General features: G+C 39.1%; 1 protein-coding gene and 1 long non-coding RNA gene across 4 annotated transcripts in view; one reads left to right on the top strand and one right to left on the bottom strand.

Annotated features, from left to right (window-relative positions):
• The window catches only part of LOC124111127 (probable basic-leucine zipper transcription factor Q), a 38,844-nt gene extending 16,305 nt beyond the window's left edge, over positions 1 to 22,539 (bottom strand). The window contains exons 1-6 of one of the 3 annotated variants that reach the window (XM_048399588.1): positions 20,852 to 22,539; positions 12,360 to 12,441; positions 9,200 to 9,399; positions 7,100 to 7,201; positions 6,307 to 6,436; positions 2,213 to 2,299 (exon numbers count right to left, since the gene is read on the bottom strand). In XM_048399588.1, coding sequence (XP_048255545.1) covers positions 2,213 to 2,299; positions 6,307 to 6,436; positions 7,100 to 7,201; positions 9,200 to 9,399; positions 12,360 to 12,441; positions 20,852 to 20,902 — 652 coding nt within the window. In that variant the 5' untranslated portion in view covers positions 20,903 to 22,539. The remainder of the gene's footprint in view (positions 1 to 2,212; positions 2,300 to 6,306; positions 6,437 to 7,099; positions 7,202 to 9,199; positions 9,400 to 12,359; positions 12,442 to 20,851) is intronic. The other 2 variants (XM_048399587.1, XM_048399586.1) reach the window with 2 other exon arrangements.
• LOC125382023 lies at positions 18,208 to 19,657 on the top strand. The gene is made up of 3 exons (XR_007222146.1): positions 18,208 to 18,786; positions 19,140 to 19,201; positions 19,595 to 19,657. It is a non-coding gene; the product is annotated as an uncharacterized LOC125382023 (long non-coding RNA).
• Positions 22,540 to 24,500: the final 1,961 nt, after the last annotated feature.

Genomic DNA, 24,500 nt, shown 5'->3' with positions numbered 1-24,500 from the left:
ATACAATCACTTCAAAATGTCAAAAATTGAAACTTGTCTCACCACTAGGGCTGGGACAATTCCAAATTTACTACCCGGGTACACAACCCCCTATTACCCGGCCCTACCCGGGTACCTACTGTAGGTCTCAGGAGATGTGTCAAAATGTTCGAGTGGGAACATTTTTTGCATATCCCTGGCAGAACGTATTTAGATACATGTATTAAACAACCTGGTCATCCATACACTGAAGTTGAATTAAATTATATCTTTATTCAACCATATGAAAAATCAGAAGGAATGGGTGCATAGTCAGAAAGAAATGCGAACATTAGTGACTTGAAGTGTAACCATAGAGTTCCAGATAATTTTTGTCCTCAAACAATATATCACGTGACTAACTACAGGTCAGGGTAGTCCTGTGGGTACCCGGGCCCTACCCAGTACCCACCGACCCAGGTACCCGAGTTACCTGTCCCAGCCCTACTCAGCATTGTTGCTTACTTGTATGTGTGTGTGTGTGTGTGTGTGTGTGTGTGTGTGTGTGTATGTATATATATATATATATATATATATATATATACACACAAGCACAGTAAAGTTCTAACTCTTAGGCATGATATAGTAAAAATTAAATAATTGGAGTAAGATTGAACACAGTTTTAATAGGCTAGCGCTTTCAACTCGTACCACGTACGAGTCTCATCAGGCCATAACTGAATAACGGACATGAAGTTGTAACATATAGTTACGTGACGTCATAACATTTAGGAAACTATGACGTCACAATAACAAGGTGACAATGGACAAATAACTTAAGCCTTTACATTTAACTTAGGCGCGTATTTATGAATGAAATGTTGCTCTTTTTGAAACAATGTAGGTTCATGATCAAAATTTAGTTTATATAGCGGGAAAACTAAAAAGTTGTAATTTGGACTGAACAGCCTTCAATTATATTGCTGCAAGTTAGGCAACATTTGTCACCGCACTTAGAAACCTGTGGAGTGATGACAACAGAATCAAATTTAGAACTTGTCAAAATCTTTCTAAGTTTTTGGGTTGTCTTTGGCTGTTGATAATATTGTATTTGCTTAATATCTTCTCCATTTTAATACTTTGATTCAAAATAGGCAGGTATCACTCCACAGGTTTCTAAGTGCGGTGACAAACGTTGCATACTTGCAGCAATATAATTGAAGGCTGTTCAGTCCAAATTACAAAGGACACTAAATTTACTGTAAAACAAAATATGACTTGTGATACTAGAAATGTTATTTACTTGATTGTTTGTAGTGGATGCAATGAAAAGTATATCGGAAAGACAGAACTTAAATTAAAAAGAAGAATGAATTCTCACCGTTCACAAATAAAGCAGCCACACAACCGCACGATTCCACTCAGTGAACATTTAGAAGCATGTGGAAACGGCAACTTTTTAGTTTTCCCGCTATATAAGCTAAATTTTGATCATGAACCTACATTGTTTCAAAAAGAGCAACATTTCATTCATAAAAACGCGCCTAAGTTAAATGTAAAGGCGTAAGTTATTTGTCCATTGTCACCTTGGTATTGTGACGTCATAGCTTCCTAAATGTTATGACGTCACGTAACTATATGTTACTACTTCATGTCCGTTATTCAGTTATGGCCTGATGAGACTCGAGTTGAAAGCGCTAGCCTATTAAAACTGTGTTCAATCTTACTCCACTTATTTAATTATTACTACCGTATTCGACGTAATAAGCGCCCCGCTCTAATAAGCGCCCACGGCGCCATTTTCTAAGATATTGGCTAGTGAACAATCCCAATTAGCACCCCTTCCGATTGATCAATTTACACAAGACTTCTTTATTCGCGTATTATACGCACACGTGTGTTATATGCACCCTAAATTATGGGCATTTAATTCTGGAAAAATATTTCTGTCGTACATAAACATTTCAGGCTGTCAGCATAAACCACGAAATTTATCTTTAAACACTGTATTTTTCACCAAAAAAACATTCTAATAAGAGCCCCCAATTTCTAATTTTGAGTGCGCCCCGGGCGCTTATTACGTCGAATACGGTATATATATATATTATATTATATTGTATTATATAATCAACGGTTAAAAATAATAGGTTCCTGTCCTTGTGTATAACTGATATATATCTAAAATATTTTGGGGCATTTATAAACAGGACAAATGAAACAATATGAAAAACTTAAAATGATTGAAGATATTTACCTTTGACTGCTTGGGTGTTTTTTTCATACAACAACAGTATCATGTCAAACACTGTTTTCAGTATTTCACATTTCAACTCTTTCAATTCTGTAAGAGAATAGGTGATCATTATACACTGAAAACTGACCTGCATGTTATTGATTTACACCGAGGTCAATGTATAAACCTATTTCTACTTAAATACAAATCAGAAGACTATACATGAAACATATCAACAATACACACTGGTAGAACAACACACATGGTACAATCACACATGGTACAATGCCACACAGTGAAGCAATGCTACACATCATGGGTACATTGCCTCAAGTGAAACAATGCTACACACGGTTACAATGCCACAAGTAAAACAATGCTACACATGGTTACAATGCCACACAGTGAAACAATGTTACACATGGGTACAGTGCCACAAGTGAAACAATGCTACACATGGGTACAATGCCACGCAGTGAAACAATGCTACACAGTGAAACAATGCTACACAGTGAAACAATGCTGCACAGTGAAACAATGCTACACAGTGAAACAATGCTACACAGTGAAACAATGCTACACATCATGGGTACAATGCTACACAGTGAAACAATGCTACACATGGGTACAATGCCACGCAGTGAAACTGTGCTACACATCATGGGTACAATGGCTCAAGTGAAACAATGCTACACATCATGGGTACAATGCCACAAGGTGAAACAATGCTACACATCATGGGTACAATGCCACACAATGAACAATGCTACACATGGGTACAATGCCACACAGTGAAACAATGCTACACATGGGTACAATGCCACACAATGAAACAATGCTACACATGGGTACAGTGCCATAAGTGAAACAATGCTACACATCATGGGTACAATGCCACACAATGAAACAATGCTACACATGGGTACAATGCCATACAGTGAAACAATGCTACACATCATGGGTACAATGCCATAAGTGAAATGATGCTACACATGGGTACAATGCCACACAGTGAAACAATGCTACACATGGGTACAATGCCACACAATGAAACAATGCTACACATGGGTACAGTGCCACACAGTGAAACAATGCTACACATGGGTACAATGCCACACAATGAAACAATGCTACACATGGGTACAATGCCACACAGTGAAACAATGCTACACATCATGGGTACAATGCCACACAGTGAAACAATGCTACACATGGGTACAATGCCACACAGTGAAACAATGCTACACATGGGTACAATGCCACACAATGAAACAATGCTACACATGGGTACAATGCCACACAGTGAAACAATGCTTAACATGGGTACAATGCCACACAATGAAACAATGCTACACATGGGTACAATGCCACACAGTGAAACAATGCTACACATGGGTACAATGCCACACAATGAAACAATGCTACACATGGGTACAATGCCACACAATGAAACAATGCTACACATGGGTACAATGCCACACAGTGAAACAATGCTACACATCATGGGTACAATGCCAAACAGTGAAACAATGCTACACATCATGGGTACAATGCCACGCAGTGAAACAATGCTACACATCATGGGTACAATGCCATAAGTGAAACAATGCTACACATCATGGGTACAATGCCATACAGTGAAACAATGCTACACATGGGTACAATGCCACACAATGAAACAATGCTACACATGGGTACAATGCCACACAGTGAAACAATGCTACACATCATGGGTACAATGCCACACAATGAAACAATGCTACACATGGGTACAATGCCACACAATGAAACAATGCTACACATGGGTACAATGCCACACAGTGAAACAATGCTACACATCATGGGTACAATGCCAAACAGTGAAACAATGCTACACATCATGGGTACAATGCCACGCAGTGAAACAATGCTACACATCATGGGTACAATGCCATAAGTGAAACAATGCTACACATCATGGGTACAATGCCACACAATGAAACAATGCTACACATGGGTACAATGCTACACAGTGAAACAATGCTACATATCATGGGTTAAAATACCACACAGTGAAACAATGCTACACATGGGTACAATGCCACGCAGTGAAACAGTGCTACACATCATGGGTACAATGCCACAAGTGAAACAATGCTACACATCATGGGTACAATGCCACAAGTGAAACAGTGCTACACATCATGGGTACAATGCCACAAGTGAAACAATGCTACACATGGGTACAATGCCACAAGTGGAACAATGCCACACATGGGTACAGTGCCACAAGTGAAACAATGCTACACATCATGGGTACAATGCCACACAATGAAACAATGCTACACATGGGTACAATGCCACACAGTGAAACAATGCTACACATGGGTACAATGCCACACAATGAAACAATGCTACACATGGGTACAATGCCACACAGTAAAACAATGCTACACATCATGGGTACAATGCCACACAGTGAAACAATGCTACACATGGGTACAATGCCACACAGTGAAACAATGCTACACATCATGGGTACAATGCCACACAGTGAAACAATGCTACACATGGGTACAATGCCACACAGTGAAACAATGCTACACATCATGGGTACAATGCCACACAGTGAAACAATGCTACACATGGGTACAATGGCACACAGTGAAACAATGCTACACATGGATACAATGGCACACAGTGAAACAATGCTACACATGGATACAATGGCACATAGCGAAACAATGCTACACATGGGTACAATGCCACACAGTGAAACAATGCTACACATGGGTACAATGCCACACAGTAAAACAATGCTACACATGGATACAATGGCACATAGCGAAACAATGCTACACATGGGTACAATGGCAAACAGTGAAACAATGCTACACATGATTACAATGCCACACAGTGAAACAATGCTACACATGGGTACAATGCCACACAATGAAACAATGCTACACATGGGTACAATGCCACACAGTGAAACAATGCTACACATGGGTACAATGCCACACAATGAAACAATGCTACACATGGGTACAATGCCACACAGTGAAACAATGCTACACATCATGGGTACAATGCCACACAGTGAAACAATGCTACACATGGGTACAATGCCACACAGTGAAACAATGCTACACATCATGGGTACAATGCCACACAGTGAATCAATGCTACACATGGGTACAATGCCACACAGTGAAACAATGCTACACATCATGGGTACAATGCCACACAGTGAAACAATGCTACACATGGGTACAATGGCACACAGTGAAACAATGCTACACATGGATACAATGGCACATAGCGAAACAATGCTACACATGGATACAATGGCACATAGCGAAACAATGCTACACATGGGTACAATGCCACACAGTGAAACAATGCTACACATGGGTACAATGCCACACAGTAAAACAATGCTACACATGGATACAATGGCACATAGCGAAACAATGCTACACATGGGTACAATGGCAAACAGTGAAACAATGCTACACATGATTACAATGCCACACAGTGAAACAATCCTACACATGGGTACAATGCCACACAGTGAAACAATGCTACACATCATGGGTACAATGCCACACAGTGAAACAATGCTACACATGGGTACAATGCCACACAGTGAAACAATGCTACACATGGGTACAATGCCACACAGTGAAACAATGCTACACATGGGTACAATGCCACACAGTGAAACAATGCTACACATGGGTACAATGCCACACAGTGAAACAATGCTACACATGGGTACAATGCCACACAATGAAACAATGCTACACATGGGTACAATGCCACACAATGAAACAATGCTACACATGGGTACAATGCCACACAGTGAAACAATGCTACACATGGATACAATGGCACATAGCGAAACAATGCTACACATGGATACAATGCCACACAGTGAAACAATGCTACACATGGGTACAATGCCACGCAATGAAACGCATGGGTCATATTAACATGGGTAAACAATAGAGCTTATTTTAACAAAGTCTTCATAGAGCTGCAACACTGATCCAAAAGATGCATTTATACAGGTAGAATGATTATTATAGGGACCCAATCTTCACATGAATTCAACAAGGTCATTTTCTACTTGCCTTCAATTTTTCCTTGGAGCACCAACACAAATCTTTTGTTTCGTGCATCATATATGAGTGCCAGGACATTTTTGAGGCTAGGTTCTGGTGTGACTGTAAAACTTTTATCTGTAGAACTTTCCACAAGTATCTAAAATATAAGAAAGAAACGGTAATCACATATGCATGAACATGTCTGTTGAGGTTACGATTACTCCACACTGTGGTTTCAGTGGACTTCAGTTGATGATACAGATACAGTTCGATTCAAGAGCACAGTCAGCAATATTTCATATACCATACGGACCCGTGAAGATCCGGGGTAGAATAGGTCTTCAGCAACCCATGCTTGCCGTAAAAGGCGACTATGCTTGTTGTAAAAGGCGACTAACGGGATCGGGTGGTCAGGCTCGCTGACTTGGTTGATGCATGTCATCGATCCCAATTATGTGGATCGATGCTCATGATATCAATCACTGGATTGTCTGGTCCAGACTCGATTATTTACAGGCCGCCGTCATATAGCTGGAATATTGCTGAGTGCAACGTTAAACAACAAACCAACCAACCAAATCATATACCATACGTATCATTGCTATTTTTAAATAATGGATTCTGGATCTACTAGCTGTCAGGGCTTGATGACAAAAAATTACCCAAAGCTTACAATTAGTCAAGTCATGCAACAGGAATTGGGTACTTGTGACCTACTCTGTTCCAGAACAAAAAGTTTTCTCTAGATTTAAAAAGAAACAAAAATGTCAGTGTAATGAATCATAATGTGCACAAGGTGACAGCAGGCTTCAATACTTACAAACACATATGTCACACTTGATATCGGCAAAACATTTTCAGGAGAAGTCACAATATCCTGCAAGATCTTGAGGGTTTCATTCTCTGCATGTGTTGAACTTCCCTGAAAAAGGTCAAATTATCCTATGATTACAAAAACAAATACAGCCACAAAGCTCTGTTGATCACTTGAATGTTTTGGACAATTCACTTGAGTTGTTGTACACCCACTGGAAACCACTCGCCCCATACTGTAACCTGTAAGAAGACTCATACCCCTATTGATCAATGTTTACATTACAAAGTAAAGATAACAGAATTGTGTTTGGTATGAATTGGAGCTGTTAATACAGGTAGGGCAATGCATGGTGAGAGATTCAAATCCACACATGTGCATTTGTTTACATTCAGTTAACGACTCACAACATGTTTTTCCAATGAGTTTTATCAATGACGGCCCATTTGCTTTCTAAAATTTGATATGTAGGAAGAGGTGATAGATATTTTTAAGAAAATGAAATAGCCACCAGTTTAAAAAAAATACAATACAGACAGGATACACATGTTCAATACAAACATTTCATGAAATTGGTGGCCCAGTCGTCTAAGGCACCACATTTTGCTGTGCAGAGTTGCTTCCTTAGGGCACACCAGAAACCTATGATTGTAGGGTTCGAATCCCTGTTTGCCCCGATTATGTTTCTAGGTTTGTCAGCCCCATACCCATGCTCGTGGGTTTCACCGAAGTGGTAAACGTCTGACACCTGCATCACTTTGTGCTTTCCTCCCACATTAAGCTGACACGCCGCGATATAACTGGAACATTGGTAAAAGCGGCGTTAAACCCAACTCACTCACTCACTGTGAGCCAGAATATCAGATGGGACTTCATTGTTGAAAGTATGGGTTAAAAAGAGAATGGTGTGACTGTAATTAGTCAGTAACTAAAATATTTTTTAATATTTTTAGGCACCAGTCAGTCTGGCATATTCTTGATGTGACTGTAAGATTGATCAGAGGGGGTTAGTCAGTAGAAGTTCATTTTAATTTTGTTTTAATATATCAAATGTTCAGAACTTTGTGAAACAGCAGTAAACTTTAACAATTATTGATAGTGGACTCAAACAAAAATAGAGTTGTTGTTCATATTTGAAGAAGTTCTGATGTATTGTAATGTGTCTAGAGGGGCACAAATTGCTGGCTTGTCCGCATCTTCCCGCGTTAACTGACTATAAAAGTCCAGTTTCCACCCTTGCCGGTATTATGGAGTTACATTTTGGCTTGATTAACGAGTCTATGCATAGTCCAATCAAAATCGTGCACCTAAATCGAAATCCGGTTCGTAAAGTGTCATGCAGATTTCGGTCGACTGCAGGATTTGCAAAGCATGTGCACCGCTCACTCGTTGTCAACAGATATTTTCTAAATCTTTTCATGTTTTTAATCAAGGTGCTCACATGATTTGATGCACTTCGCGATGTAAGACTCGTTTTATCACAATATGGATCTTGATTATCAATCAGATCGTCTTGACTGGGCGCCACCGTTTTGTTTGAAGCAAATGCAAGTGATACGAGAGTTTGAATCTGATTGGTCAATAGGAGAGGCAGAGAAAAGACATAACTCATAACCAGGGTGGAAACTGGACCTTTATAGTCAGTTAACTCACTTGCTTCGGGAAGATGGCTTGTCCCGAGTTGGTTACAATTCACCTACCCCAACAGCAATTGATAATAACATAATTTGTAATCATGAACCTAAAATGTCAAAACAAATATACCATAGTATGAAAGTTCTTAGCTCTCCCAAATTTTTGGCCTAGTGGTTTCTGAAGAGATGTTGTTTACAGTGTGAAGAAATGCATTTGAGTGAAATTTAAGATCATGTCAAAGTGTCAAAGGCCTGTGATTGTCGTATTATAACTCAGATTCGAAGCTTTTGAAAACAAAGGAGTGTCAAAATTAGTGGGAACAAGTGTGAGAAGTTTCAGCTTCAATGGTCCCGTGGTTTCAAAAAGGTCATGATATAAGCTCTATAGACTTTCAGTCAGAACAGGAATATATTCCTACACTTCTTTCAAGGTGAATTAGTACAATAATCTCTCAAATATATAAATACTTGCCTCATTCAGATCCTCAGGAATCTGATTAATGACATCAGACACGACTCCTCTGGACGTACAGTCTAGCTCAAACTTATGTCTACCAGATGCAGAATCATGTGTATTGATGACATGAAAATGCTGGAATGAATGCTCGTCCGGCTGCTTTTCCACTTCACTCTGCACACCTGCTTGTCCTCGCGTATGCCCAACAGGTTTTCCTAAAACAAACACATTTCATCAAACCACAATATTCATAATGTCAGAAACAGACCATGAAGAATGTCAAGAGCAATATGTAACATATTTGTGGCTTGGTATGTATTTTCAGAATGAAACAGTTAAGTATTTGCACAAAAAATATTCAAATGGTATTTCCTTCTTACAAAGTTCCATATTAAGTAGCCCTGTTGTCAACAGATATTTTGGTTTGCAATTTCATTGACCAAATGTGGTAGGGCTACAAAAATGAAATAATTTCCTGGGCAACAGCTGGTTACTTCCCGTCAGTCACTTTTATTGCCAAAGAAAAAGAATATTTTTCAAATTTTCTGAATATGAAACAGACACTGTTACCCGAATGGCATTGTATTAAAGAGCTCAGTTCAAAGTGAGCCCAGTTGTAATTGTTGGTTTTCTTGGCGTGTAAAACTAAGAAGTGTTCCTCAGGCTTCCACTTGAATTTACCTGGTTTATTTATTTTGGGGATACAGGGGATGCAATGCCTTCAATAAAGGGGGTCCCTGGTTAAAGATTGGGGGTCCTAGAGGAATATCAAAGACAGCACTCTACCCCAAGTGATGTAAGATTGAGCATGCTCATAGGCTGTTAGTTAAAAATAGATATGGCATTCCTAAATTGAAACGCATCTGCAAGTGCTAGTGCTAAAAGATCGTGAAGTATTCAACTGTGTATGATATTCACAATCTCATTAAAATCAGATCTTAGTTCTCGCTACCACTAAACAAAAATCTGAGGACATCCCATTAGGGTCACGTAAGACCGACCTTGCGCGAACTTTGACCGACCAATGGAATGACCAATCAGAAGGCAGCTTTCTCGTGCTTTACGGCACTAATTTCAAATTGGCAGCTACGCTTCGAATTATATTTTGACAAATTCTCAATTACAAATTTGAAACCTGAACAAAAGAACATTCTGGAATAGCTAATAGATGGTCTACATTGTATGGATACAGTCGTTAAACCCATAATATCGTTCGGAGTGAAAGTTTTCAGGGTGCATGATCAGAAATCACATTCCGACTGTCACTTTCATAATCTGGTAAGTGATGCTCTGATTGGTCGGATGAAAGGTCGTTCTGACGTGACCCGTAATGGGATGTCCTCAGATCTTTGTTTAGCGGTTTAGCGAGAACTGAGGTCTGATCTTAATGAGATTGATGATATTCATAAAAGGCTACATACAGAAATTAGTTTTATATGGTACCAAATTGTGAAATAGCAGAATTCATACCTAAACTTGCACACAAATTGTCTGTGGATGCGTGCTGCATTTGTATTGCATTCTTTTTAAGTCAAATTCGCTCAGGATGTAAGATATTGTGTCCAGTAAATCCCTGCACATCACTTTTGTTTTCAATAAAACAACAATGAAAACGTTGGAACAACCGACCAAGTCATTTTTTAGGAACATAGTGCCATATGTAGCTCACCTGGATATGTACAAAATGTGTATGTTAAGAAGACAGCCACTGAACAAAAGTTGCTGTCAGCATTGATGTTCAAATATTTACTGCATAAATACTAAAAACTAATGCTAAAATCTTATAAAATGAACAAATATGATGTCATCATAAGGAGAAACATGTATGCCAAAGTTCAGCTCCCTCAGTCTTGCAATTTCTGAGAAAATATGGTTACAGAATTTAAGAACATGATCAACAAAAGTCAATATTAAAAATATTACACAAAAGACAGAAGATCTATGTTGAATCTCACAACTAACTACACCAAGCTGTGTACAAAAATAGCAGAGTAATGGCAATGAATAGGTTTTTTCAACATGGCTGCCATGGCAACTACATTGAAAATCAGATTCTAAACCTCTTGGAGGTGAGGTGAAATGGGGTTTTAACGTCGCGTCCAAGATTATTGCACTTATATAGCGACGTGCATGTATGTGTGTTTGTGTGGCTGCTTGTACCAGTCAGGACTGATGGCGATTTATATTTTTTATTGTGTTTAACATGAATACCCCACTCAGAAACGGTATACTGACTTCGAGCCGACCAGTCCTTGTTTTAGCCCCTTAATGCCGAGCGCCAGACAGGGTAACCACAAGTACCATCTTTTAACGTCTTTTGGTATGACGCGGTCGGGGATCGAACCCCGGACCTCTAGCTCTCCGGGTGGACGCTCAACCACTGGACCACAGAGGCTGTCTTAAACCTCTTGGACAAAATGCAGATGTCATTGGTGGGCACAAACATGTGAAGTTTCAGCTGCACTGATCTAGTGGTTCCTGAGGAGATGGTGTGAGGAAATGCATTTTGAGAGTACTTAGCAGCATGATCAAAGTGCCATGGTCAAGTCAACATCAAAACTTAAACTATAAAAAAAAAAGGAACATATGCCCCACTACTAATCTCAAGGGGTGGATATTTAATGTCTGATTGGGAATTGTTTTCAGAGACCCCGGGAAAAAAGTATTCAGATGCAGGTATAAAACGATCTGGTCATGCATACACTGGAGCTGACTGAAGCTTTATCTTTACTCAAACATCAGAAGCAATGTGTGAATAGTCAGAAAGGAAAAAGCATTACTGACTTGTAGTGTAACTATGGAGTTCTTGACAATTTTTATCATTAAACAATATATCATGTTACTAACCACGTGTCTGGGTAGTCCTGGGTGTAGTCAACGTGTTAATCAGGACCCACCTGACCTGAGTACCTGAATTACCCGTCCAAGCTCTAGATTGTATTATTGATGAATGATGTCTACAAATTCTGATCACCATTGCTTTTTCAAACCAGTCATTCTTGAAATGAGTCTTTGATATTCAGCATGTTCAGGGTATACCTTATCATGATTTCTGTGACATCTTGGATGAGCCCTCATAAAAATATGAAAAACAACATAAATTCTAGAACCCATTTCCTGTGTTAAAAATGTTTCCAGCTTCAAATAAACATACATAAATTCTTTACATGCATACCTTTTCCTTCATTTCCTTTTTTCTTAGCCAATGACCTATCATTGTTTTCGTCTGCTACTTCTACTCGTACTTCTTCTTCACGCTGAAATATAAGAAATGTGATAAAATATGAGTGAATGGCTTTGTCGGTACATTGAAATAACTTAAAGATACTTATTCATAAGCAAATGAACTTACCATTTGGTTGTGATCACATAATTTACAGTGACATAACTGTCAGTAAGCATGTTTCCAGCTAATAATTGGATCATTTTTGCAAGGTTATAAGGGTAGGCATATATCTAGTATATAAGTATATATTAGTTCTTAAAAGGACAGGACATCGACCATTCTGGAGCATTTTTATACTGAAAGTGATCAGCTCCTTAAATTGGAGCACAAGTGGTGTTGAGGTTTATTAAAACTTACCAGAAAAGTTTCAGATTGGACTGATAATACGGGGTAACCATAGTAGTATTTTGGCCTTTACATAACTTGATTTCAATGTGATTTCGTCAGCTGTTATGTGAATGGGACAGGGTAAGATAGTGATAATCCACACAAACCTTCTTTGGAGATAATTGGTTTGGAAAGTTTGATAAATTATGAAAAATATTAGTTGGACTTGTTTTCTAAACATTACTTTTTTGCTCATTTGTACTTCTAGTGGTGTACAAAAAAAGACGCGGTATGTTTCGTCGACAGAAAATGTTGTTTTTATGCGCACAAGATACCTACTGTAGAAAAGTCTTGTTGCTTATCATTTTCTTGCCAAAATGAATTTGTCATACTCTTGCCCAATGATCGATGTTTATATTAGTGTTAACCCACATCAGATTCACAGTAATAAAGAAATGAAAGACTTTGTCATTCTAAAGAAATAATGACATATAAAATGTAGAAATATAACTTTCTTCCAACTCAATTAGAACAATTCACAAAAAAGAAAACACATAATCAGAGGACTTATCTCACTCATTCGTCATCCTTGGTCCGTACAACAACATAAAGATTTCCCTTCTTTAGTGAAGGCCAAACATTGATGTTGGTTTTAAAATCACAAACTGGTCACTATGAACTATAACTGTTATCTTCTCTTCCTTTCGAACAATAATGCAAGGATCGTCCATTCCTAAAAATGAACATGATGAAGAGAGAAAAGGAAATAGTTGCAGTATAAACACACAATCCTGACCTGGAAACTGTTCACAAAGAGACTGATTTAACAAGTCAGGTAGTCATGGCAGTTGAAAGAACACTCAAATAAGAAAGTTGAAGTATGGGAAAACAATGCAAACAGCAATATCTTGCATAACATCATTGAACGTAATTCAAATCCAGTCATGGTTTGTTGAATCGTGTTGAATCTGGTTCAATAGATGCAGGTTTGAAAACATACTGAGTTCTGTGTCATTCATGATTTTCAATAAAAGCAAAATCCCTGTCAGATGAAATGGTCACTGAGAGGAGAGTGATGTTCTTCCTTTTCAAATCTTCCACAGGCGATGAAGTCGAGCCAAAGAAATTCAATGTTCCACTTTTTGTTCTGGCCTGCACAGTTATCTGAAATGGCTACAAGTGTGCCACCTCGGATATTGTTGCCCTCAATGTGTTTCTTCAACTTCAAGTAGCTACCAATTTTCTCGGATCCACGGCTAGCCACAGATTCATCCCAGACGTAACAGAACCCCTTGTCAGAACCGCAGTCATGGATGTTTAAGTTGTTTGCCCATACCTTGCATTCATAAAAAGCAGGTCATGTTGATAGTTTTGGTTTGGGCAAAGCTTGTTGATGTCAAATGTGATTGCATGGTATCCTTCTGCATGTGACACTTTTGCTTCCTTGGACTGATGTTTCATATTGTCCTAGCCGGCTGCTGATTTCCTGTGATGAAGCTCTTTTTCCTTCTCCAATGCTGCAACCTTTGCATCATCTCGCTCAAATTTTGCTTGAGTAATGTTGATATTCATTTCATCACAGATTTTACATGTGTCACTTTTGGGAGTCTTGAAGCCAATGCTGAAGTTATCAATGAAATTCTGTCAATACTTATCACTACACACAGGCTGTCAGCTCTGTAATTTTGTTTGCTTGTTTGTTTATTTGTTGACATTACACTCAGCTATATAACAGCGAGAGCGGTTTGTATATAATCGAGTGTGGACCAGTCAATCCAGTGATGGATATCATGAGCATCAATATACACAATTGGGATACTATGACATGTATCAACCAAATCACCAAGTCTGACTACCCGATCCTGTTAGTCGCATCTTACTGTAATTTTAGTAGCATACCTCAATATTGTATTCAAGACTCATGTACGTCTTGTTCGGATTCATTTTATCACTGTATTGCCTTGTGTTGGTCGGATTGCTTGGAATATGTTTCTTGACATGCTCAATTTTTTCCTGGGGATATGCATTGGGATGGTTGCTGTGTTTAACACACGAGAAGTGTGGCCATCCTTCACTGTTTGGTCAATATTGTCTAGTCTCCCTCTATAATGATGTAATCCCAAGCATTAACAAGAATGATTGTTTCCTTATTTTTACATGACCCTCATTGCTCTGGATGAAATAAGTCATTGAACAGTTTTACTTCGCATATCGTTTCATCAACCCAACATCCACTCCAATTTTGTTTGCCTCAGTCTCCCAAAGCCCAAAAGCTGTCAGATACCCTTTTCACACGTTCTGGCCCCAGTTCCTCAAAACATTTCACAGAACATACACAATGTGGCCCTATCTTGGAATACGCTTGACCTTTGTCTCTTTTCTCTTTGTTAAGTTCTCGCTTTTATTTGTTTCGTTTCTGCCTCTTGCGGCCTCCTGGGCCTTAGTTTTCTAGTGATTTGATCACAATCAACAAAAAACTCCTGGACGTTTTCACATCATCCAAGGAACTGCCTGGACCAGTCCTCAATGTACACCACCAACTGGATGCCTCTCAAGTGGAGGAACAACACTATCGGCTTGGTAATGCGTGTAATAGCCACGGGGCTGAAGAAATTACAAAACGGGAGGACCGCCCATTTGTAGTGGACTCCCATGAAGATGATGTCCTGGCTGAAGAGTGCATCGTTAGTCTGGATCCTGTGCTGGAGGAGCCTGAGCGTGGTCATCCTAAAGTAGGGTGGACGAGCCAGGCAGCATTTGTTAAAGGTGGCGAGATTGTGTATCATGCGAAACTGGTCCGAGCCCCTCTTGGGGACAAGGAAGATTTGAGAGTAGAAGCCTGGCGTTATGGCTGGGGAATGCACAATCTTAATGGCCTCTTTGGCCAGAAGCGTGTAGATGTTAACACAGAGGAGCTGCTACTGATTTGGGGGGTATATGTCCACAAAGGCGACGATGTGAGAGGTGGGTCGACTATCAGGGAGAGCCTGTACAAGTGGCGGTGGATGTTGGTGACGTATGGGTCCCCCAGGATTTCCCAGTTCCGCCAATATCTGCGCAGTCTCCCACCTACAGGGATTCACTTGCGGTCCCTGCGGTCAACCACTCCCTCCCCTGGAGCGATCACAGCACTGGTAGGAGCCTATAAGGCTACCCTTGTCCCCTTTACTTGCCCAAAAAGACGCATTGGACGAGTCTTGGCCACCTGTCTAGGCTGGTAGGTGCTGGACTTTATTGGCTTCAAGGAGGCAGCCTGGGATGCATGTGCTAAAACCTTGAGGGCGGTCTCATCTCTCGCGAAGCCGGAGACTCTGACGTGGGTCTTGGCAACCTGACGACTGAAGAGTGAGGTGGAGGACCATGGTTGATGGAGGAGGTCCCAGTCTGAGAGGGCGAGGTACCCGAGATGCCGAGTGGAAGTCAGTTCAACTAAGGTGGTGTGCATATGTATTCCACCTGTCTCGCTCGCCTTTTACGGCAAGCATGGGTTGCTGAAGACCTATCCTACCCCGGAATCTTCACAGGTCCCTGTAGGATGGCCCTGGAAGACTACGGCATAAGGGATAGTGGCTTGAGGGAGCATCTCAGCTCTGTCTCGATGTACACCAATTTCGTTTCCGATACGCGCATTGTGGTAGGGCGGTTAGAGCCTTCATGCGGTGGAGGTCCTCGTCCAAGATATGAGCATACAAATATGACTTTTAACGAGTCAAAGTATGTCATTTATGATATATATATCCATTCTCTGTCAACTAAGGTTCGTTTCAAGGCGTCAATAGCGGTATTCTGACCGTGGTTGCTGTTAATAACGGTGAGTTGTGCGATCTTCCGAACGCTTCACACACGATTTCGCCGAAATTAATAAAAACAATATTAAAAGTAATTTTGAATAAAATTAATGAAATAAGTTACAAACATAAGTCCAGATATACAAAGAACACTTTTTATAGCCAGACAGTGTAATTACATGATTATTTTGCGTGCTTCAGTATGGATTTGTTGACATGGTATTTCCGGTGTTTCGTGCTCACGATAATGTCTTTCCATTGGGGAAAAAACATCCAAACTTATAATTCATGTATAATGCGCACCCCCTTCCACACAGCTGTGTTTTTTGGAGAAAAAAAAGTGCGCACTTTACTCAAGAAAATATGGTACTCAGTGGTAAAGAGTTGATAGGGAAGTCTTCCCTCTTGTATCTGGGTGCCCTGAAGGAGGGGATAAAACAGCTTAGCAAAATCCATTTTGAAGGCTGTGATCATGTCTTTGATGAGGGGATTTGGAGAAATGGCTGTGGGGTCAAACCAGACTGCCACCTTCTTATCCACACCCTGTCCAGGAGAAGAAGCAATGGCCTCAAGATCGGCTAGCCAATCTGCCACCTGGTTGAGACCAATGTTGACGTTGACCTCTGAAGTAGATCCTTCATACGAAGGATGAAAGGAGCCCTCGGTGTCTGACAAGTAGCTGGCCGAATGGCACACGGGTAAAGAGCCGGAGGGTTCCCAGAGAGGAGGCACGAGATTTAGAAGGCCTAGGTCGAGGCGCGTCATCTGTGCCCAATAAAGGCATACTCAAAGGCGCTTGTGGCTCTAAAGGCGCTTGTGGCTGGTAAGGCGCTTATAGAGACACTTGAGGAGCCAGGAACGCCGTGATTGTGACCAAAGCTGGGAATATTGGGAGAGACTGCTGTAACAGCAGCAGATAATGGAGCCAAGAGGTATCCGTGAGAGGTGTCTGTTGCTGTGGCGTCTGTAGCTGAGGCATCTGTAGGTATCCTGCAGGGCCGAAGCCTGGGGGCGCTTGTATGGTGGACATACTTGGTATTGGAGCGACGTGTGGAGGTCTGCATGCTGGTCGACATTGAGCTTGCCGTAGACGAGATGAATGAATGCCATGAGGCAGAGAGCATATATATGTATATGTAAGGACAACAAAATTAATAATATAACCCGCGCTAAATTTAACATTTGAAAATTCAATTTCGCGGGGTTAAATCTACAGGTAACCTAGCTCTACATTGAAAACACAGTATGTTTATCTCCTAAATGTCTGTCAAAATACAGGAAAGTCTCCTTCTTCTGCTCTAAAGAACGATTGAAAGAAGGTTACTCTGAACACTAACACTGGTCCGCTGGTCCGAGTCTAGTATATTTTTATAAGGAGAAAACAGCGTTATCGCTATCCTCCAACATGGAGCACATTAGAATTTTTTTGTTTATAGAGAAGAGAAACTATAAAAAAAAGAGTCCTTTGAAACCTTAAGAAGATATAGGCACTTGGGCGATTTATGTCATCAGAAAAAATGATTAAATGTGAAATTAATACACACAAAAGGCCCCTTCTCTGGAAATATAACTCAGTTGGGATAAGTATCTCTTAGATAAGTTAACTTCAGTAGTTTATGAGAAAACTTGTCCGCATTGCAGACACTATGCACAAAGTGAAATAAAATGGATCAAGGGACGGAACTCACAAAAGAAATAAAAATTTATGGCACCAATTTTTGTACTCCGTCTTGACAAGTAAACTTGTCATTCATGCAACTTCAGCAGTTCTGAGAAAACTTGTCCCCATTCCTCGCAGCGTACACTGAGTTGAAGAGCATGGAACAAGGGCCATAGCTCTGTAAATCAATAACTGACAGGACCATTTTTCGAACTCAGTCTTGACAAGTATCTCTTAGATAAGCTTGCAAAATTTCAAACACGTAACTTCCGTAGTTTCTGAGAAAACTTGTCCCCAGTTCACATTAGCGATCATGACTGTGGCCGATGTAGTTTTTGTATATATTTGTTTTAATTTCATTTTAGGTTTTTACGTATATTTATCATATATAACTAGTTGTCTGTTACAGTCAGCTATAACAAAGTGTATCTGACCTGTCTTACCTACTAACTGCCCCATGGCCAGAAGCTTCATTTGCTGATTGGCCAATTTAACACCTATTGTTAAACTGCATGCTTTGATTACACTGCATACTCTCTCAGCACATAAACTGACAGAACTGCTCAGACCAGCAAAGGATAAAGAGACAATATTAAATCAGGTGAGTTAAATGGTTATAATCTCTATCTTGTGTTGTATTTAAATAATACAGTATGTTCAAAGTGTTATATGAAGTAAACTAAATGTATGTAATCTAACATAAATGTTGATTTATGTCTAAATATTTAAATCTGCATAAGATAAGCTAAAGACCCATACTTTATCACTAAAATGTATTCTATCACTTCAATGAAATATGTGTGAAAGTGTTTTACCTCAAGAGTGTTTTTAAGCTTTGTAATGTAGAGATTCAGATGTGATACAATACAAATCATTGTAAATATAATGTGTGTATTACTTTGTTCAATATATTAAATGTTAAATAGTGTTTTATTCTATGTATTGTTTATTCAGATAATCTATGGTGTTGCCATACGTGTGGCAGTTGGGATCCACACCCTTGTATCACCCACAGGGTATGCATTGTGTTATTTATATTTGTCTAAGATTTACAATGTAATCTAATTGTGATGACCACATTTAATGTAAGATCATATCATTAATTTCTGTCTTAAAGTATTGTATATGTTTATGCCGAATGTGGAAGCGGTATGCATTTATATTATGTATATATATTGTGTATATATTATAGTCAAATGAAAGTCAAGGAGTTATCTCCCTTGAATGTCGGTATTGTGGATCATGTATATTACTGTACATATGTTCTAGTATAATCGTTTAAGGTTCAGTCTATCTTGTGTTTAATGGATGACTAATATATGTAAATAATTACTTGTAATAAGCCTATGCTATGTATCTAGCATTAATGATAATGTTTTACTTAGTATTTATTGTGTTATGTGTTTCAGGGTGTATGATATATAGATCCTTGATCACACTCAACGCATCGCAATAAAGACCTCAACCCCGTAGCATGTGTTTGTTCGCTATAAAAATACCTTCACTAAACTGCTACATGACCACTTAAATCAATATGTAAAATTTCATTTCTCTTACTTAAATTTTGTCCTCTTTGAGAAGAGAACGGATGGACAGATATCCCAACTTCATGGTGGGGGCTAATAAACTGTTCTTGGAGGGAGGGAGGCCTTTTTCCTTGTGCACTGATCAGTGTTTGTTATAGATGTCAGCACATAGCCCCCAAGCCTATAGATTTGTTGGTATTGATAGATTTAAATTTCATAAGGCCCATACGGCCTGCAGTTTATTTTAAGCCGTAAACATGGTTGGTTGGTTTGTTGTTTAACGCCGCACTCAGCAATATTCCAGCTATATGACGGCGGTCTTTAATTAATCAAGTCTGGACCAGACAATCCAGTGATTAATATCATGAGCATCGATCCACGCAATTTGTACATTTTTTAATTCCCACCCCCTACGGATGCTTCCAACCAAATATGGTTGATTTCTATCTCTTAGTTCCAGAGAAGGAGTCGTTTAAAGCAATACAGCCAAATTACCCCTATTTGGCTCCGTCCCTCAGCACTTGGGGTTAAATGAAGCAGGATGACAATCCCAATCTATGATCTGGTTCAACAATAACCTGTAGACTTACTGGGAATGATCGAGCCTGCTGGTACATGATTACCAATGGAAATGAGTATGACTGAACAGCCGTTTTTTAGGCTGCAGCCAGATATTTTGACATGAGGAATCTGCATGGTGTCACCTGTCACTTTCAAGATTTCACGGATTCAAAGCCAGAGTGTGAAAAAAATGAGATATTTGTGGCCCAGAAATAGTGGTTCATGTATGATTTTCTTAATTGTGTGTGTTCTGAAATGAACTTCATCAAGTTCAACTTCAATGATGTCGGGACATAGATCTAGTTTTCGTGGCTTTTCGAATAGACGAGTGTTTTCTGACACTACAAGTCACTAATGTTCGCATTTCTTTCTGACTAAGCCCCCATTCCTTTTGATTTTTCATATGGTTGAATAAAGATATAACTTAATTCATCTTCAGCGTATGAGTGACTAGATTGTTTAATACATGTATCTAAATACGTTTTGCCAGGTCTATGCTAAAAATGTTCCGAATCTGACATTTTGAGACATCGTGTACACGTTTATTAAATTTGGACTCGTCCCAGCCCTAATACTTACATGTCCAGAACTGTCAGAATCTTCTTGACAATTCATGGATGTTGCCATCATTTTCACTCGGACCTGAGATTTCCAACTCCGCGTTCGACAATGATTTTGTGGCTTATCACCTCACAGTCACAGTTATATATAGTTATTATATAGGGATGGTGATGTAAATAAGGTCGTCGCTATTTTACATACTTTTCGAGACCACGGAAGCGTACCGCTTTTATCGAGTGGTATAGCTCCTCGTATCGCGCGTACAACTCAGTTTGACTGTTATTCTATGTGCGTTCGGCTGATACATGTGCGCTGTTATCGCTCTGTCGCCTGGCAAACAAGAAATGTTATAATACATGGATGCGGTGAATTCGTAGACACCGCCACCTCGAAGACAAACCGGGAGTGAAGTTAGATATTGGAATTGAATGATGATAAGTAATCTTAGCATTATTATTATTATCACTGATCGGCATACCGGTCTCGTTTATGTTTCTGAGTGTTTCGTTTGCATGTTGTTGTTTTTTTAATTTCAAAAGTGTTTAATAAAAGATATGGTAAGGCCTCTTTGTAAATAAATTAATAACCCGGTAAGTGGTGAATAGGGGATTACCGTACTTTTGTTTTGAAAGCATTAGCAGTATCCTTTGAGCATTAGCAGTATCCTTTGTAAATAGGTACATACATGTTTATCCAAGCAGAGAGGGACAAGATGATAGCAATAATATTATTGTCATTTAAAACTTACTATTTGAAATACATTTGCCACATAATATGTAATAAATCAATAGATGAGTATATTTCCCTACCATATGTCTTTTGTCTACGAGTTCCCTGAATTTTGTCTTCGATTTTGGAGTGTCTAGGAATTCTCCTTGTTCCCATTTTTTGTGGTGAGGAATATCTATGTGAGAATTTTAATGTGTATAGAGGCTAGAAGTATGTATATTGTTTCGCAATTTTATGTCAAGTTTCATATTTAGGACGTGTTTGTTATTTCATTCTTATTTAAGAAAGTACAATGTTTCCCAATAGCATTAACAACCACTAAAATAAAATAATTTTATTTTCATCGTACACATTTTCACCCTGCTTCATAGAAAAAAACATTCTAATAGGAGGGTCCGACTTTCTTTCCCAACGCAATATTTTCACCACATCCAACACGTCCTTTAATCATAATTTTGTGTGTAGAAGTTGAGGCAATTGTTTTTAAAGTATTTCCTGGTACAAATTGTAATCTTATAAGATTACCGTGGTTACACCTCTTATCTTACCCACAGTGGACGTCTCTACATTTTCATTTCCCAATATGCCATACATGTGTACCACCATTCACCACTTCGGTGAAACCCACATTTTCTTTTGTCAGGGTCTGTATGTGACACTATTTAAATAGTCAGGCTTTCAGAGGCCATTTTCATACCACTTCTAAAACCATCCAATAAGGCTGAATAAGGCCATGAAAGAATAAATTATGTTGTAGAGTAATATTACAATTGTGGAAATATGATGAAACAAATACCCGACAACGCGTTTCGTGATCGTGGTTGTCTTTAGCAATAACACACCGACCATACCCTCCAACAATCCTCCAGCTCCGAGGCTCACTTCTCCGTGCTTTAAATGTTGTTAACCATGCATTCAGACACTCTAGACTGCATTCTAGTTCCAAACATACTTTCAATCATGAATCTAACATAGCTGCCACCCCATGTGCTAATTTTCAATTTTGCGGCGAAACAAAATAGGGGAGGTAACTAGGGGTGCAGGCTAAAACGGCACCTCAGCAAAACGTCACCGATTTCTCTGGCGAAAACGGCACCGCATTTGGTAAAAACGGCTACTATGAGTCGGGCGAAAACGGCACCTCTATTTTTAATAACGATAACAACGATTTTGTAGTAATATATAGGGTCCACTGGTCACAGTTATCACATGATACAGCATGTTGATTTCTTCTGACATTCTTCTCATTCAACAAACCACTGCCTCGTTGCGCGATGACTCACTATGATTCCGCCACTGTCCATGCCATGTCCCCGTTTCAGATTGACAAATATATCCCTCTATCATCCAAGGGGAAAGCCTGTGTCAGTTTCTCTACTTCATAATAAAACCATTTCTGCACATTGTACAGTTAATATACGACATTTCTTTAATCTGGACAGTGTTACATCATTACCTTACGTTGAGTCACATATTTTTGACAATGCAGTTAATAATGAACTGTACAATGTGCAGAAATGTTTTTATTATGCTAAATATTGAGATATGCAAGACAACCATTCCCGAGACGAGGTAAGAGAACCTCTTCTCTCTGATTGTTTGGGGATAGTTGTAATGCATTAATAAAAGGTTCGATGCCACAGAGATAACTCCTTTTGAGGATGATGCCCATGTGTGTCATGTTCAGTATGATGGAAAGCAGTTTTCTAAGAATGCATACCATAAGACACCATACCATCTTTCCAACGATCTTGAAAATTATCAACATAATAACTTAACACAGGTTTGATTTATGTAAATAGTTACTAAATACCATCCATGTTTAAAAGAAAATCGACACCTGGACGCACCCAGGTGCAATCTTAGACTACATTACGATTACTACTATAGTATTATTTGTAACACTTTGAAACGGAATGTCACCTTCATACTGCTGTCACTCAGCTACAACGTTGTACAAAGTTAGAAGTGATGACTGGGTGAATGAATAGAAACCATCCATTATGATTCTGCCCATTTGTTGAGTAATGGACATTGACTTATTTCGTTGGTATTAATAATTGTATTGCATTTGAATGTTGTTTAAAAATATATAGCTAGAAAATATCAACATCGGCCATGGTTAATTGCTATTCTATTCCAATTTCAATATTTTCAACAGAGGTTTTATCATTTTAAACGTAATCATCCAATAAATATATTGCAACCACATACGAGTCGTACAACACATTTCTATTTTGTCAGAAGAGTCACATCATATTTATTACGAGTTATTCTTTATTCCTTAAATGGAACACCAACCCCCTTAAAATAAACTTTTTCGACGTCATGGAATGGAAAGACAAAGTTAGGAATATTTTCAATGCGACATTTATACTTTATGGGTGGCTCTACATATGTCGACATATATAAACTTCCTACATGTGTATCTCATTCAAATACCTGAGAATATTTTATTCGCTCAAAGTTTTCTGACAAGTGTATGATAAATATTTTTCTCGCATAGCACAATTTCGGGGTGTATTCGAAAACCTGCGAAATGTTCATGCAAAGAATACGCTAGACTATGTTTACTATCATTTCTCTTACATATCGATATCATGTACGTAAAATATATGAAGAAAATAATTTTGGAAATTTAATTTCCTACAATTAATTACAATTTAAAGTTTGAAGGTCTTTCCTGCGCCCGACGGTGGTATGTTTGTGACGTTTCTCAGTGGAGGGTTTTGTAGAAGGGTAGCGCGTCGTCTTAAAGGGGCACTGATCTAACGGACTGGTTGTTGCCTTTGTTATTGTTTTTCCCCCGTGAGTACCCGGATGATACGCAACGCAACTGAGCGTGACCAGAGACTGGGGTACCGTCTGCAAGGACTGATAAATAAACTTGGAGGCTCGAGGCAATATTTGTTTTACGCATTTTTGAACACTGATTGGT

Source organism: Haliotis rufescens, unplaced genomic scaffold (genome assembly GCF_023055435.1).
Source record: "Haliotis rufescens isolate VD_foot unplaced genomic scaffold, xgHalRufe1.0.p SCAF_2, whole genome shotgun sequence".
Lineage (NCBI taxonomy): Eukaryota > Metazoa > Mollusca > Gastropoda > Lepetellida > Haliotidae > Haliotis > Haliotis rufescens.
Note: the sequence above shows the minus strand (reverse complement) of the source record. Positions and strands in the feature narration are given on the sequence as shown.